Genomic DNA, 17,733 nt, shown 5'->3' on the forward strand with positions numbered 1-17,733 from the left:
ATTGCGGCCACACTGTGGATTATTAAATAAACGCATATAAACGTAATTGTCATATTAACCGACCGGAAGTGACATCATCAGAACTGGACGTTTTTGTATTTCCTTTACAAATAATTCTAGAGTTGCGGAGGAAACAGCATTAGATTCCACAAGGCAAGGAGTGACCACTTCTGCAACTCAGAAATGACGTCATCGAAACCGAAGCAATGGTATACCTTTTACAAATTACCCTGGAAACATAACAGTAATAGCATTCAGTATGCCAATGTGTACATGCGTGATCTATTTTTGCCACCATATTGACATCGCTAAAAACGTTTAGATGTCTTTTTCTTGAGAGCGGTTGATTCGATTGAGCTGATATTCAATATGCAAATACACCCCGTTCGGACAAATTACATTTGCAAATTCTACATTCATATCTTCAAAACTGTAAAAATACACCGATTACCGAATCTGTCATGTGACCAAAAATCTTTGATTTTGAATATTAAACGTGTGCTATATGACGAAGTTTACACGCTGATCAAAAATTGGGTCTTATTTTTCTCTCTATCCTTTACGGATTTGTCGCACTGTGCGATCAACGTGCGAAGAAATCCAATTTTCCAATATTTGTCGATTACGTGGGGGCAATCTGTTTTAGTTGAATCTTGCTTCGTTGAAAAAAAATTTGGAACTTTTGTCTGTTTCTAAAATCGTTAAAATGTATCAATAAATACAGGACTGAAAGGGTTTCAAAAATGTTTAACCACCGATTTCCTATGCTTGACATATTTACAAGGTCATATTGTGTAAATTATCGACATGTACATGGGTGGCTAAGAAGAATGCTCTAGAAGCCATATTTTATCTTTGAATTACTAGTAGCTTGTTACATCAGTTCATTTCCTCCCACAATAATGCTGACCGCCATCGTATAAGTGAAATATGCTTTAGTATGACGTAAAACACCAATCAAATTAATAAATAAAACATGCAGACAAAGTGTTCCCAATCACGGCATATCTTCCAGTTGACACACTTTGAGCCAACAGTGATGGAAACAAAAGACTGCTTCCAAATTCTGACTTACATGACTGAAATGCGCGAATTGAATTACACGAATAGCGCCCATCAAAGAATGAACAAAGAATGACGCACAACAGAACGCTTTTTGAAGCACAGAAGATGTTATAGTTTCCTACATTTTCCACGTTGTTTTGAAGTGGTCAAAAGTTTAACGGAAGATAGTTACTTGGAAGTGATAGTCATACGTGTTTAATACTATCCAATACGCTCTCTAGCTGTACATGGGAAGGTCTTCCAGTAACCTGCGGATGGTCGGGGGTTTCCCCTGCGTTTTGCCCCGTTTCCTCCCACCATAGTGCTGGCCGCCGCAGTATAAGAGAAGTATTCTTGTGTATGGCGTAAAACACCGATCAAATAAATAAATAAATAATATCCAATACGTCAATCCAATACGTAGTGTACCACGCTTTAGAAATATTTTAAGGACCAACGGTGTATTTTACACAATGCAAGATCATAAAGCAAGAAAGAGTGCAAAAGTATCTCAATTACGTATTTATTTCAACTGTTCATATTAACATTGAAAGCTCCGATCGTTTTTATAAATATACAAATCCAGATAAGTCATCTGGGGAAGCAGCAGTCTCCTGGCTGAACTCGGATATGTTTTCATCACCGCGTAAACATGGATTATTTACCGGCAGGAGCTCGTCTGTGCAACGTTTGCTGAATGTAAAGGATAAAACTTGCTTTTCTTCATACTCTGCATTATAGTATGTGGATACCTTATTTTCTCAACCTTTTGGCGTATGAAAGAGCAAGTTTCAGTGCAATTTATGCACACTTTTAATTTCATTTTTGATACAATAATGCATTTGCTGGAATGGTCAGTTTCAGGGCTTCACAAAAAGTACAATGCTATTAGTTTACACTGCAAAATTCTTATGCAAACTGAAGCACAGAGTGCTTACATTGGGATGCCCACATGCTATTGATGAATGACGCTGCTGAACTTCATTAATCAGATATTCGAGTAGTTCTATGAAACGTGCAACATATCCCAAGTATGGTCAACGTGAATAGGGTTTCAAGCTAAAAACAATGTTTAGTGAGCTTTGATTTTTATGAAATCATCGCCCGTCTTGAAACAGCAAAACGGTCAGCTTACTATTAGAGGGCAATGAATCAGGAGTCTCTCACCAATGCGGTCGCTGTGTGTTGTTGGCTGCCTCTCCGGCCGTACGTGAGAAGGTCTTGCAGCAAACCTGCGGATGGTCGTGGAATTCCCCACGAAGAGAGTCCCATGCATGTGGCGAGAATCCCATGCATCTGGAGAGAGTCCCATGCATCTGGAGAGAGTCCCATGCATGTGGATACATTTTTATAATCCAGATCCAAACAGTTATAGTCCAATTTGTACATATGTTTTACTGCATTTTTCCTGAGACATTTTCCTGCATAGATTATTATTCTTCTTTGTGTGTGTGTGTGTGTGGTTGGTGGTGGGGGGGGGGGGGGGTAGTGGGGGGGAGAGTCATACCGCCTTTTCAATGCCTTGCCTTGACCGGCAGTTCTGTTTGTGCAACCCTGGAAAGTTTGGATTGTGTCACCGCTAGAGGCCTACCAGTGACATCTTCATCCAGGATTTTCTGGTTGTTCCTGTATCCCTGGACCAGTATATAGGAGTTTCATTCTATCACTGAGATTTCTGGTTTTCGTATTTACTTTGTATATTTGTTGTGTTCCTAAGCATATGGGTCTACATACCGTTGTATTTTCTTAGAAATTTTGTTATTGAGTTGTGTGTATTGAATTATTTTTGAGCTGGTTTTGTTTCTTTGTTTGATATTTTATCGGAATCATCACTGCCTGGGAGTTTTCTAGCCATTGTACAAGATGCTTACTCTCCAACGGTGTTGAATTCTGACAGAATGTTACCTGAAAACTCATGCCCGTATGCCAGTGACAGGCATAAAATACCAGCAATTTTCGTTTTAGTTTCTACTTCTTGTCAACAAAAATACCACTATTTACAACAGAATAATGCTTCAAGAGTAAGTTGTCTTCATTTGTCTTTTACCTTCAAATAACCAGATCCACCAAGTGTTCGGAATTACACTTTGAATAAGTACCGATCAGCTCGTAGAAAACGAGCAGAGGATGCAGCCTAGATTTGCCAGGCGTGCCGTCTTACACAAATAGCAATGACGTCACTCGTTACTCATAGTTACTTCACGAATTGCTTAACCTGTCTAATAGCACAGATTAGCAAAAAATGCATTATCCATTAACTTTGGAATGCCAAAATAAATGATATGCTGGGAATTTCTATGTTCTATACCGTGAATTTGTATAGGGTTTATGCACAACCGCAGACTAACTTTTGCGAAAATATGTATAAAACTGTTAAACCATATAATCATTCATGAATACAATAATGGTGCAGTGGAGAGCAACTCTTTAATCAGAAAAATATACACAGTTCACTGCAATTATATACCCATTTAGCTACTGGTTTTCTACTATGGGCATTTCCTTTCATCTTCAAAAACAAAAGCAACACCCTTTTGTAATCACTCAGCCATGTGAAGACAAAAACGTTCTTTCATCTCCGACAAATATATTTTCTTTTAGTCTACAGATTTCTCTTCTGTCCTCGCTCCATTAGGTAGGACTATAAATATCCTAAACTTGCATTCAATCACAATTTATTCACTGTCATATTTCTCAGATTCTATTTAATCATTGTAACCTATATATCACATCCGCCTTAGGTATAGTCAGTGGCATGCAATGCATAACGTAAAAAGTATTGAAATAATCCCAGTTTTTGGATCTGATTTGAATACAAGAATTCTTACATTATAGGTTTTTTAGATGTTTTATGGTAAATACACGAGAGGAAAGACACCTTAATGGCTCATCTGTCCTTCACGCTATGTCCGTTGTTGCGGATTAGATATGTTAATGAATTGCCTGTCCTTATACAGAGCGTAGAAGCAAAGCACACTGTAGCTTAAAACGTGAGCAGGCCAAGGTCAGTTTTTTCAGTTTATTGATCGATTCATTTCAGAGCAGGTCTAGGACGTACATGTACTGTAGAATAGTGTGGTGACGTCAGTCAGGTTTGGAAGGAAACACCAAAGAGACATGGGAAACCACACAGAGATGACGGAGAAGCCGGGCAGAGGAAAGTGGGAAACCTAGCTGTACTAGGCCAAAGTGAACAGAGGAATGGGTAGTTCAACCGGACAGGAAAAAGAGAGGAAACCGGGAAGTGGAAAGGGGATGCCTTTCTGAGAAAGGCGAGCCAATCCGGACAGGGGAAAGAGGAATACCTTAGAGAGGAAAGGGATATCGGAGGAGGAAAACAAAGGAAACAGGGCAGAGGAAATGGAAAACCGGGTAGACGAAAGGGAAAACAGGGCAAAGATAAGGCAAAGCGGAAAGGGAAAAGAAAAGGAGGAAATGGGGAAACTCAGAAAAGAAAGAGGGATGCGGGTAGTGGACTGGAATACCGAACAGAGAAAAATGGGAAACAGGTAGAGGGATGGGGGAACCAGGAAAATGAAAAAAATGGAAACCGAAAGAGCCTTGGGGAAATAACTACTCCTAACTACGCCACGTGCCTGACTAGCTACTTAATAAAATGAACGTGTAGTTTTGGTCTCGCTGAGTTGCTTAGCGCAGCGTAATGACCCAGGAGCCTCTCACCAATGCGGTCAGTGTGAGTTCAAGTCCAGCTCATGCTGGCTTCCTCTCCGGCCGTAAGTGGGAAGGTCTTCCAGCAACCTGCTGACGGTCATGGGCTTCACCCGAGCTGTAAATCTGTAAAAGATAGTTGCGGCGTTGTATCAATAATATTTCCAAACATGCAAGTTAAAACGGTGTTCTGCATTTCTGGTATAAGAGGGCACTTAACACTGATCAAGGGCTTTAATGCCCTTACGAACCCATGAAAGTAGTCCTAGAAGCAGAGTCTACATTGCTTATATCTGAGAGTAAATTATCACTTGGACCTCACATTCTCATGGTGAGAGCTCAACGAAGAGAAACTCGAGATATAATCTAGTACTTCTTGAGATGGTGACCTATTTTTTTTTCATTCGTCTTACATCCACCTCTGGAGAGGACTAAATTGGAACATTAGGCCGCCAGTGACTGTCTAATCAGGTTAAATTGTTAGATCGCGCTTTGGCATGCTGAACGCTTGCGTGTTTGTGTTTTTATATCCTCGAACCAGAATACGAACCGTTGCTTCGTCTGGCCTTATTCGGGTTTTTTTAAAATGTATTCGTTATATGTTTAGTCTATTTTTATAATTATGCCATTGGACAAATTTAACTGTTATTGCCAGTTGTGTTACCTTAGTTCGTTATGCATGAATATTCAGTATTCTTGTTTACATTTCCCACCCACGTCTAGATCTGACTCAAATATTTGAAATGAACGGGGGACGGACAAAAGCCCATGGACAAATCTCCCGGCGGCCAAAACTACCGCCGGACATAAGCCTCTTGATTGATTGCATATGGTAAGCGACATAAGTTGTTTGCTTGTTTGAGAAAACTTGAAACATTCTCCCTGTAGCTGCGTTTCAGATCGCAATACAACATTGCAATCAATAGAGCCTCTTCTTAATTGTTCAATCTCCATGTATTCTAACCGTTTTCACGACATTGGAAAGAGTTATACATCTCTCAACGGATAGCTCGATCTGCATCCCAAGCTAATCTGCAAAAAAGAAGAAGTCTGCAAGGATGGTAAACAATTGCAGCTTATACATACATACATACATACATACATACATACATACATACACACATACATACATACATACACACACACACACACACACACACACACACACACACACACACACACACACACACACACGCACACACACACACACACGCACACACACACACACACACACGCACGCAAACACACACGCACACACGCACGCACGCACGCACGCACGCACACACATACATACATACATACATACATACATACATACATACATACATACATACATACATACATACTCAGAAGATTGTATACCTCTGCATATGACTTTTTGTGGCTATAGGTGCAGTCGTTCTCCGTGAATGACGTGGTTCGCATATTAGATGATGTGGAGAAAGTGAAGAACGAACAGGAGGGCCATGGAGGATGGATTGAAGTGATGAGATCAGTGAGAAAATTTACCTTGAAAAAAGCTCATTGTTTTACATATTCTTGAAACTTTAAAGTTAATATTATTGCTAGCTGTCAAGCTGTAGAACAGCGATCATTATAGGCTTTCTCCATGCATGTGTGGATGATTTTGACGGTCAGTCCGACGGGTGTACGTCATGGTAAGAAGACTTGAATAACGCCATGGTCACTGTGTACGCAGTGATAGGAGGCAGGAACTGGTGATGGCGTAAAAAACTCTATTTTAACCTTTCTTTTTATGTACTTGATACATATGCACCTTCTTTATCTAAAGTCCGACACCATCTTTCCTCAACCGTAGAATCCTTGTCATTGTAGACATTGAACAAGGAGGGGTGCGTGGTAAAAGTGTTTGACACAGGTGACCTCCATGTCAGGGTTCAAGGACAAGTGTGGACCTTCAACCCGTCAAGCTGCATTCTGGTGCGAGGAAATCAACAATACCTTAGGCGGCAACGACGACGACGACGACGACGACGACGACGACGACGACGATACAGGTTTGCGCTTTGTATAATTCTGTAGATATTGTTAGAAAGAAAGTCACTGTTAAATGGCCACTTCCAAGCAAACAGTTTCCTCCTTCTCCATCTCATAATTATCCCTCCAGAAAGAAAAGCAGAAAAACTGCAAATAAAGGGGAAATTTGGATACTCGTTGCAAACGTGTATTCGCAGTATGTTGCTTAGCATCAAGCAAATCGGCAAAGCGCAGGAGTCGGATTCCCACCTCTGACTAAATTAGTACGCTAAATGGTGATATCCCACATCAGACGAAATAGTGTACTTTTTCATTGCACAGCAACGGTCACGAAAGGGGAAGTGTATATTTTCGTATAATGTAGCCGAGGCTGTGTGGGGGTTACTGACACCGTATTTTTCCGTACCCCATCACTGAGTAACATGGCTACAACGAATTTAGCCACTCTCTTGTGGTTGAAAAATGAACACATCATGTCTGTGTGAGAGGTCACAGACCACTGTAATCAATTAAAGTTAAAAGAAACTATGAAAAGATCTGCGTTTTAATTTGTCCTGAGCTAGTTTTCTTTGTCTATCAAAATGCGGAATGTACACGAAACATTCATTGATAACCCATTGGTTGCTGGCATATAAAATTCAAAGATGCAAAGATACTGATTTTTGCGATTGCATTTTTTATTTCCTCTCCTGTTGGTGTGGTTGGTGTTGGTCAGGTGGATCAGACGAGTTCCAATCTGACTGCTCTACAGGTGGCCTGTCATGAGGGTCACACGGACATCGTTCAGATATTGTTGACGGCTGGTGCTAAGACGAACGTGCAAGACCAAGACGGGGATACGCCTCTCCACCTTTCCGCCTACAAGTATGAAGTGCCATCGTCTTACACGCACTTTCGAATCTCACACATGCCTTCAAATGTTGCACGCACAGCTTCATATCTCACACTCACATTTTTACATCTTATACAGGTTTTTTATTATGTGATCGACAGACTCGTGGCAAATAATGGTTCGATAATGTAATGTTCTTCATTAAAGTTGATGAATTAAAGTGTCAGTAAACTGGGAATAGCATTGTCCTCTTGGCAGTTTCGGAAGCAGTTTATTGAATGTTAATCTAATTTCAGTATATCAAAATTATATATTATTTATTCATTTGCTTGGATTCACCACTGCACTTTTTCATTTTTATGACATCGGGCATGTTTATGGGTGGAGGAAAGTAGCCAGAAACCAGTGAAGATTAAAACATGTGTTACCTTAACACCAAATGGAACTGCATTCGAACGTGTGACACCATTGCTCAGCTGGAGGAACTGCAGGCCAGATGCCCCAAAATAAGCAACATTTTTTTGTCCACATTTGATCAATGTAGACCTGTATTTTCTTGGTTATTGACAGAAATTTCCCAGAAATAGTGGAGCTTCTACTCAAAAAGGGCGCTGATGTCAATGTCCAAAACAAGAGACACGCCACTGCTCTCCACATGGCAGTCAACAAAAAACACCCACAGTGTGTGAAAGTTCTATTAAAACATAAGTGCAATGCCAACATTCAGGTACAGTGGTCTATTACAGTATGGTGAGGTTGTTATTATCTTTATTTTATTTCGACAAACACGTTGTACGCATTGCTGAGAGGATGTGAGGCAACCCACATTCGTTCCTGTTGCATGTCGCGGGTATGTTCTTATCCGACCTGTTTGCTTAAAGACGTTTTGAGAAACAACGCCTTTATTCCATTACAGGTTTACTGTGTGTACTATTCATTTGGTTTCTGTTCTTTCGATGAGTGTATGAATGCAGTTAAATTTTGAAAATATCCCAGTGGCTTTAAAATCTCTCAACACTGGTGATTAGCAACACGGACTCAGATGTTTAAAGCGCTGGCTTGAGACTTGTGCCCTTGGCTATTGAAGTCGCATGTACGAATCCAGGTTTCGCTATTTCTGCTAGGGCTTTAATGAAGTTTGTCAGGTATCTAGGGAATGGCGGGGGTTTACTCCAAGCACTCTAGGTTCCTTCATCCAGTGCCTTAACCACCGTCATATAAGTGAAACACTCTTTAGCATGGCGTTAAACACCAAGCAAAAATGAATCATATGTAACCAATATGAATATTTCCTCCACAAATGCTCCTGACATAAATATAAAACATATATAAGTGAAATATTATTTAGCAGGGTGTAAAGTATCAAATGAAATAAAATAAAATAAGTATACAAATACGTATGCTTGGAAAAGGTGTCCACACTAGACCCAGACAATGTTATATATAAAATTTGATATCTTAATTGTTTGTTAAGATTTGCTCTGGTAAAAAAAGAAAATATATGTATATTTAGGGGTTGTACTTTTATACCTTTTTATCAGGATACTTATGGCGATACAGCACTTCACTATGCCATCGTGAGAGAGAACGACGAGATCATAGAACTGCTCGTGAACTATCCAGGAATCGACTTCACCATCCAAAACAACAGAGGATTTAATCCTCTACACCTAGCAGCATTGCAGGGGAGTAACTTGTGAGTAAATGAGTCCTACTCATTCTTCTCTTGATAAAATATTTTAAGTTCTTAGAATTGGTATCGCCATACGAAGATATGTTACACAGTTTTAAAATATTAAAGTTGAGCATAACAGATACCCATGGTAACATGACATGAAAGCAGGTGCTGCGCCTCAAAATGACAAGGTAAACCTCCCCGTTATAGTAGATATCTAGATTTGAATGTGGAACCTTTGCTGTCATAATGAGGGAAATACTGAAAATAGCTTTGAAGGACAGAGCAAGAAGGATAGAATTGTTATAAGTATACCTTATAATACATACCACGGTGATAATCCTTCTTCTTATACGGTGAATTGCCTCTGGTGTTTTCAGACTTTTGGACTGGGACTCAAATAAAATGTTATTTAATTGTCCGATTGCTCCCCATGTATGGATAGACTGCAGGAAGTGGACAACATATTTATATTCTGTATGTGGAAGAAACAGATAATTTTTCGTGTGATAAGACACACGGTATTATGAAATAATAAATGTCTATTAACTGTCTTTTTTGGGGCAGAGCAACAAAGGAGATTCTGAAAAAAAGTCGGCAAATTGTTGACGTCAAGAAAGAAGATGGGTTTACTGCCCTGCATCTGGCTGCTTTTAATGACCACAAAGAAATCTGTGAGACGTTGCTCACCGTAGTAAGTACCAAAACCACTAAAGATAATGAAATTATTTGTAGTCTATAAAAACGTTAAATGGCTTTATATTATTTTAGTGTCTCATGCATATATACTGCAATATCAGACTTCGTATGATTTTGCCGGACACAAAAACACTTGTGTCTGAAAATGGAGTCAGGAGGTTGGTCAGGTACATACGCTGGTTGTTGGTTTTCCTGACCGTTGTCCAGAAATGAAATATCTTGAACATAATGTCTGCTAATTAAATAAATGACTTGTACGGTGTATAGATAAATTATCGTCACAATCAATTGCCATTACACGAACACTTCATAACCTATCATTAATCTTGTACAATTTGCTGATACATCCCTAAATATAGATATTTTAAATTATCTACTTTGAAATTGATGTGTGCTTACCTAACTTCGAGTTACATCGAAGAGAAACTAAAATAGAATGGGTAAAACTTTTTATGAGAAAGACTTTTTTTAGTATTAGAGTTGATTTGGATTCCCATCTGCATGCAAGTGTACGCTTGACATCAATGTCATTTTGCAGCAGTGCGTAGATACAATATAAAATAACTAACATGTGAAACGAAAAACACATTCCTAATGTGTACTCCACTGTGCATACTTACCGTGTATACACATCAATTAAACTCCAGTAACATAGCATACGTGTAAATATCATAACACTTTTCCCTGCGGGTTTAGCACATCATTGTCCTTTTTTTTATCGTACGAATAAAATTTGTAAAATAAATAAGACTGCAAGTAAATGTTATTTCCAGACTATCCAGAACTCGAGTGAAGATTCCTGTAAATGAATACCGGTATATTAAAAGATGAAAACAAGTCGGTATCTATCGTTGTTGAATGTTTATTCGTCAGGGTCAAGCGGACATCAACAGTCGAAATAACCAACGAGCTACACCACTCTTGTTGGCCGTGTCTCAAGGATACTCTGATGTTGTAACACTTCTTGTTAGCAAAGGTAATAGATGGGCCTACTATGAGTATGCCATTACTATGGGTCAAGGTCATACCTCTTGTGTAGCTCCTTCTGACCCAAAGGTAAGAGGTGCGCGAACTATATCTGCACTGTTTACTTCAAGGTCATAGCTCTTGTATACCCCCTTCTGATCCAAAGGTAAGTGATACGAATACCATCTATGCCGTATACTTCAATTTCATACCTCTTCTGAACCTCCTTCTCGCTCAAGTATAACAGATAAGAGTAATATCTATACTATTTACTTCAAGGTCATATGTCTCTTGTACCTCCTGACCCCAAAGTATGGATACGAGTACTATCTATACTATATACTTCAAGGTCATACCTCCTCTGAGCCTCCATCTGATCTCAAGGTAAGACATACGAGTACTATCTATACTGTATACTTCAATGCCATACCTTTTGTGAATCTCCTTCTGGCCCAAACATAACAGATACGAGTAATATCTATACTGTTTACTTCAAGGTCATACGTCTCCTGTACCTCCTGACTAGAAAGTAAGAGATACGAGTGCTAGGCCCTATATCTTTACCACAAGGTCATACCTCTTCTGAGCCTCCATCTGATTACAAAGTAAGAGATACGAGTACTATATCTGTACTACAAGGTCATACCTCTGCTGAGCCTCCTTCTGATCTCCAGATAAGAGATACGAGTACTGTATCTGTACTACAGGGTCATGCCTCTCTGTATCTTCATTTTATCAAGCCAGTCACTTCGCATATGTAGCTATGTTTACTATCTTTATCTAAAAGACACAAATAACCGACCCGTTGATCCGATAGCTGATGGATATTAATAAACCGAGTATCCAGTTAAATAGTAGGCAAGTGACTGATTTAATGCGGATGCATGCAGCAGTAGATATATAAAATTGAACTCTTCGTTTCTCAAATTCAAGACATGTAAATACTATATCCATATTGTTTGCTATAAATTAAAGTCATTCCTTTCGACTGCACTACGCAACCCTCTTGTTTGGCAAAGGTAAGGGTCTTGCTAGCTTGTACATGCATGGTTAAGGTTACACAACACTACTTAACCGTCTTGTTTTTTCTAAGGCAAAGGTGTCGATAGTATGTAATGTGTTGAGGTTACATTATCCAACCTTTTTGCTTTCCAACGTAATGGTCACGCTAACTTTCAATGCGCAACAGTCATACAAACCCTCTTGTTTGGTATTGTAGCTTGTATCAGACATCGAGCCCAGGTTCTTATGTATCACAACATTGACTTTTCTTAGTCTTCAAGTTTTATTGTTGATTTCTGTACCGTATGTCGTAGTGAATCATTTTGTTTTGTGTGACGCATTGTGCTGCGGTAAACAATGATTTGTCGCAGTCTGTAGGATTCTGTGCTGGATCTTGCCAGGTTTCGTGTCTTATCATTACTTGTGTGCAGGCGCTGACTTGACTGCTGAAGATCAAGACGGTGACACTTGTTTACACATGGCCCTAATGAGGCACCACTTTACCACGGAGATTGAAACAGCCATACCCATACTCAAAGCAGTAAGTATCGAAAGATCAGTTAATCACACTGGCAATTTCAATGCACACGTTATTCATCTTACGACGGCCAGCAGCATTATGATGGGAGGAAACCGGGCAGAGCCCGGCGGAAACCCACGATCATTCACAGGTTGCTGCAGACCTTCCCACCTTCAAATATCATCCTTATTAGTTCTGCTTATGGACAGCATTTTGATCAATTTACTCGAATTTTACGTTTGTGTACGATGTCTGATGTTTGTATTTGTGTTTAAACGAATGACCACTTGTCAAGCTGAATTCCTCACGAACGATGGTTGTGTATACACTACCAACTGCAAGCTGCATATACCATCTAGAATACAGCAAACTGCCTACTTAGGTGATAATGTATAGTATGTACAGCATGCCACAAAGCAGTTCATCTAGCTAAGGGCAATAATGTAAATTTTAGCAATGAGTAGGCAAAGCATATAAGTGCACACGTCTGTGTCCTTCAGATCCGAACTGAGCTGAACATGACCCAGAATGAGAGTCAGACTGGAGCTGATATCGCCTGTTACCTGGTACAGCATGGGGCCAGCCTCACACACCGTAACCACCAGGGCAAGACCCCCATGGACTTGATCAACGACCCACGCATAAGAGACGAAATACGCCGCTCTGCTGAATCTTGTCACAAAAAGTAAAAGTGGTGTCGTCTGGCCACAATGCGATTGAGAGTCTGTAGGACTCCATATGTTTTTTATACGTACACTATTACATTGATGGCTCTCCTTCGATTCTCACACGATGCCATGATAATTATTGAAGATATGAGTTTCGACTTTGAAAGATCATCATTAAAGGGTAATAGGCATGCTTTGATTTTTGCCATACTTACACATTATATCAGCGAAGTGTTGTGACACTTAATTGGTTGTGGTCATATTTACATAGCATATATACCGTGGAATATTTTAATCATTCTGTATTTATCTAGAATACCAGGAATGGTTTATGATCATGCTTGCACATGTGGTGTCATGCATGCACATGCTAATTGAAAAGTGTCATGTGCATGCATTGCTAGTGGCTTTGTCTATACAGAGAAGTTATGTATAGGATTGTTTTCATATATATATATATATATATATATATATATATATATATATATATATATATATATCAGTTATATAAATTTCCTGTTTTTATACGGATGCTATTTTGAGTTTGGTGATACGTGTGCTGACTTTCCATAAAGTCCTCGTTGTATAAACAGACATGCTATAATCATACTTTGACTATGGTCGCTTTTATATAAAAAAAAAAACATGCTATAAACATACTTTGATATATAGGCATAGTTTTGGCGGTGGTCTTTGTCTTGTATTATATTGCTATATGAACTATTGAGAAGACGCGATATAAACATGTCTTGCTGGTGGTCATTGCTATATGGATTAGAAATGCCATGTTATGAAAACCCTAGTAGTGATCTTACTAGCTGATGTAAAATGTTATATGTGTTGACGTGTTGTAAACTTGCCCTCTATGTTGTTTTGGCCACATAGGCTAGTGTTAAGGTGTTGTGAACATTGTCTTACTGATGGTTTTGGTCACATAGATTAGTGCTGAGATGCTGCAACAGTCCTTAATGGTGGTTTTGGCCACATGGACTAGTGTTGAGATTTGCAACAGGCCTTCATGGTGGTTTTGGCCACACGGACTAGTGTTGACATGTTATAAACATGCCTTCATGGTGGTTTTGGCCACACATAGACTAGTGAAGACGTGTTATAAACATACCCCTCGTGGTGGTTTTTGCTACATAGTGTTGACGTGTTATAAACATGCCTTCATGTTGGTTTTGTTACATAAACTAGTGATGACGTGTTATAAACATTTGTTGGCAGCCTTTATAGTATTACCTAGAAATGATTTATGATAACCATAATTTGATTCTGACCTTTATTATATTAATATGCCTTGATTTTAATAACCTTTTGTTGTTTAAACTATAGCTGTGAAGTGTTTTGATAGTGGTTACAAAAGTGTTACAAAAATTATTTGATTGTGGCCTTGTGGCTTGATCATGAATGACGAGGTACCTGTGCTTTGACAATGATCTTAGCTACACACAAGGTGATAATGATAGTATCGAGCATTCTGCTAAGCATAGGATAGAGTTCATTCGGCATGATGTTTGATAATAGACTCTATCCGGTTTAGACGACTGACTGGCTCATATATAAATAACGCTATACCCTTTTACTCGTGTGTTTCACTTTTGTAATCTACCAATCACCCACAAAACACCTTGATTGTGTTAAAGTTCAATCTGACGCTTGCCGCGCCAGACTTGTCAATCAATATATGTAACGGTTTGCTTGGTCCCGCCCAACAGGTTTTCATTTGAAGATCTTCTCTACAGGAATAAGTACTTGGAAACGAAAGAACGTGAATTGCTCAAAACACTAGCCAGAGCCAATCTGTCGTCTATTAGTTGAAAGTTGTCAACGATGTGTAGCCCTCCAGTACTGTTTGATGTTTACATTTGATATGGTCATCTTAAACATCGACTAATACTAAAGTGTTACATACAAGTGTGATCGATCAAGTCTGAGCCATGTAATCTGTCAGACAGCTGGTTGTGATGATGTATACATTCATGTTATGAGGAGCACGTGGTTTCTTGGAAACAACCATTCAATCAGAAAAGGTGATCATCAGTCCGTTTTTGATAGTGTTTAAAATGAATCACAAATAGGCCTATAAAATAAGCTCCTGTTTATTAGGAAGAAATATATACCGCTAATATAAATAATAATTTGCGTGTTTTTTCCATTTGGCTTTTCGTCCACGTGTTCGCGGGATTTCATTGCTTGTTAAACATGTAGGCCTACCTTTGTTAAGTACCTGGTCATTGGCAAAGGTAGGGCTATCTAGATCCAGGCCTACATGGGGTTCATCTGGCTGTGGGTGTCGTGTTTGTACGGTTTCAGTGATGGATTGCTTTTCAAATATATTTTCTTTATTATGCACACAAATGTATCTATTTTGTGTTCAAAATGTCTTGTGTTTACCGTTTGGTAGTTAGTGTGCGGTAGATCCGGTGTTGAATCCCGAATTTGGTCATACCCAAAACTTTCACATTGGTAATCTTGACAAGAACAAAAAAAAAGGAAAAAACAAAACTAAAAAAACCCCAAAAAGCAGAAAACAAGAAAACGTTATCTTGTGTCCCTGCACGTTGTATGTGTAGCCTATACATGTTTCCAGGTGAAATACTGCCTCGTAAATTTACCTCAGTCTGGGTTTGTTCAGGTAAATATTTGAACAGTACAGCAAATTACACGACATGTAGCACAATGGCTTGAACAGAATCAGGAAAAAAAAAAAAAAAAAACTCGACACTTCTCACAGTCTCAGAAACTCCCAGGAACCCCAAGAGTCCCAGGAACTCTCCCAGTCATCAAACCCAACGCTGCCCCAAGACACCTAACAGGACACCTTCCTGTTACTGAGCCTAACACTTTGTTTCACTTCTTTGATACAACACGCATGGTGCTAAAGACTACCACGTGTTTCGATCCAGTGACCCCAGCCTGGCATCTTATCGCCTGCTGTACACCTCAACCCTCTAGTTTACCATTTGGCAAACCTGTTTCCCTCCTAAATAGGCATGTATGTGCGCATGCATGAGGGTTTACGTCGTACTCAATTTTATCGTCGTATAACGATGAGAAGTCATTAGGTGTGTGTACATATACTGTCTTTTTGTGGCACGAGGAGTCCATGCTGCTGAAGTTCTGCAGTAACATTCCTAAGACATCAAACGTGACACCCCACCCAGCCACATTGTACTGACAACGTGCCAACCAATCCGGTTTCCTTGGTTTGACTCGTTTCGCTCCTCTATCCATGCTACACTCTTGGTGCTGAGCGCTAAGCAAAGTCGTTGGTATGACCATACGGGGTTTGATCCATGTCTCCAGACTTTTTGGCTCTGATAACTAGGCCACTCGAAAGCCTGGCATGACGTTCACATGGACAAGTTTGAAATGTACATATATACATTTTGTCGAGAATAAAACATTTTTTCCATGATTTCCACTGGAATCAATCTTTGACCCTGTAAGTCACTTTCGCATTTTGGAGGGCCGCCTTTTAATTTTTTTTCAACAGACATATTGCGAGATCTCGCATTAAAGGGGACCTGGGTGCTAATTGTCACTCAACAGCATGTTGCCATCCTGTGACAAAAAGCAGCAGGTAACAAATATAGAGAAATGGTGGCTAACTTACCTTTTTGAACTCCTTGTAGCATATGATGCATATGATTTCAAATTCATTCTACTAAACCTATAGTTTTCTCTGTACAAATAGAACAGAAGGATGCAAGTTCACATTTGAGTGATTTTCTGAGCTGAGTTTCACTTTTGTAACAGGATGACAGCATTCATACCTGTTAGAGAGCTCTAATCCACTCTAGGCATTGTAATTCCTCCAGCTTTTCTTATGAGTGCATTACTCTCTCTATTACTGATCAATTTTATACATGTCAGACTATTCAGATAGGAACATGTTTATTCACAATTCATGAATTGACCCTCTATTATAGTGGGCTATAGAACATTGAATTCTATCTGAGTTAAGTTATTGATGTAACCTTTTGTAAGTGACACCAGTGTTTCTCCTTGTTTACATTCTCAGTGTCCAGAGTATGCACAGGTAACACAGGCTGATCATGGTATCTTGCCGTAAAAATACATGTTGTTTTACGCTGAGTGTCGTCATGTTTTTGACTCCCACCCCCACACACACAAATGTTTCATTGTTCATGTTCACATTATGTACATATAACATCATATATATGCTTTATTTGCATAAAGGCCAACGTAGAATAATTGTACTCTGCATATACAAGTCTTCAGTTTGTTTGAAGAATTTTTGAAAGAATTCCCCCCACCCCCCCTTCCCCAAATATAAATAAACTAGAACTGCATAGGAGTCTCGGCCGGGGTCCGCGTCGTTTGCTGTTGTAGATATAATTGTATGCTGTTAAATAGGAGACAGCTTAACTATATCTACATCCAGATGCCGTCTAACTCAATGTTAAAGCCATACAGTTAACATGTATTTCTAAAAAAAAAACGGTGTTGTCATTTAAACGCGTCTAGTGAGAAAACTATTGATTGTAGAGCAAATCCCTTGGCATACTCCAGAAAGAGCATGTCTTAGGCTACAACTTGGTGCAAGTTTTACATTTCTAGCCCCCATAATTCTCGAGTTACAGGTCAATAAAATTACCAGACTAAATTTTTGTTTTTTGACTATGTCTCAAAA

At 39.3% G+C, this 17,733-nt stretch overlaps 1 protein-coding gene across 1 annotated transcript; it reads left to right on the plus strand.

The window, feature by feature from the left end:
* The first annotated feature begins 7,441 nt into the window (after positions 1–7,441).
* Positions 7,442–13,094, plus strand: LOC135475715 (E3 ubiquitin-protein ligase MIB2-like). Its single transcript, XM_064755648.1, has 7 exons — positions 7,442–7,575; positions 8,114–8,270; positions 9,085–9,239; positions 9,786–9,912; positions 10,791–10,893; positions 12,317–12,426; positions 12,906–13,094. Exons 2-7 carry the CDS (start codon positions 8,199–8,201, stop codon positions 13,092–13,094), a joined length of 756 nt encoding a protein of 251 aa, XP_064611718.1. The 5' UTR covers positions 7,442–7,575; positions 8,114–8,198.
* Positions 13,095–17,733: the final 4,639 nt, after the last annotated feature.

This window comes from Liolophura sinensis, chromosome 9 (genome assembly GCF_032854445.1).
Source record: "Liolophura sinensis isolate JHLJ2023 chromosome 9, CUHK_Ljap_v2, whole genome shotgun sequence".
NCBI lineage: Eukaryota > Metazoa > Mollusca > Polyplacophora > Chitonida > Chitonidae > Liolophura > Liolophura sinensis.

Bases quoted from the DNA above. Each gene is read 5' to 3' on its own strand.
- LOC135475715 (XM_064755648.1), top strand. From the start codon at position 8,199: ATGGCAGTCAACAAAAAACACCCACAGTGTGTGAAAGTTCTATTAAAA. The intron at 8,271-9,084 runs GTACAGTGGTCT...CCTTTTTATCAG, and splicing joins AGTGCAATGCCAACATTCAG to GATACTTATGGCGATACAGC. The intron at 10,894-12,316 runs GTAATAGATGGG...ACTTGTGTGCAG, and splicing joins AACACTTCTTGTTAGCAAAG to GCGCTGACTTGACTGCTGAA.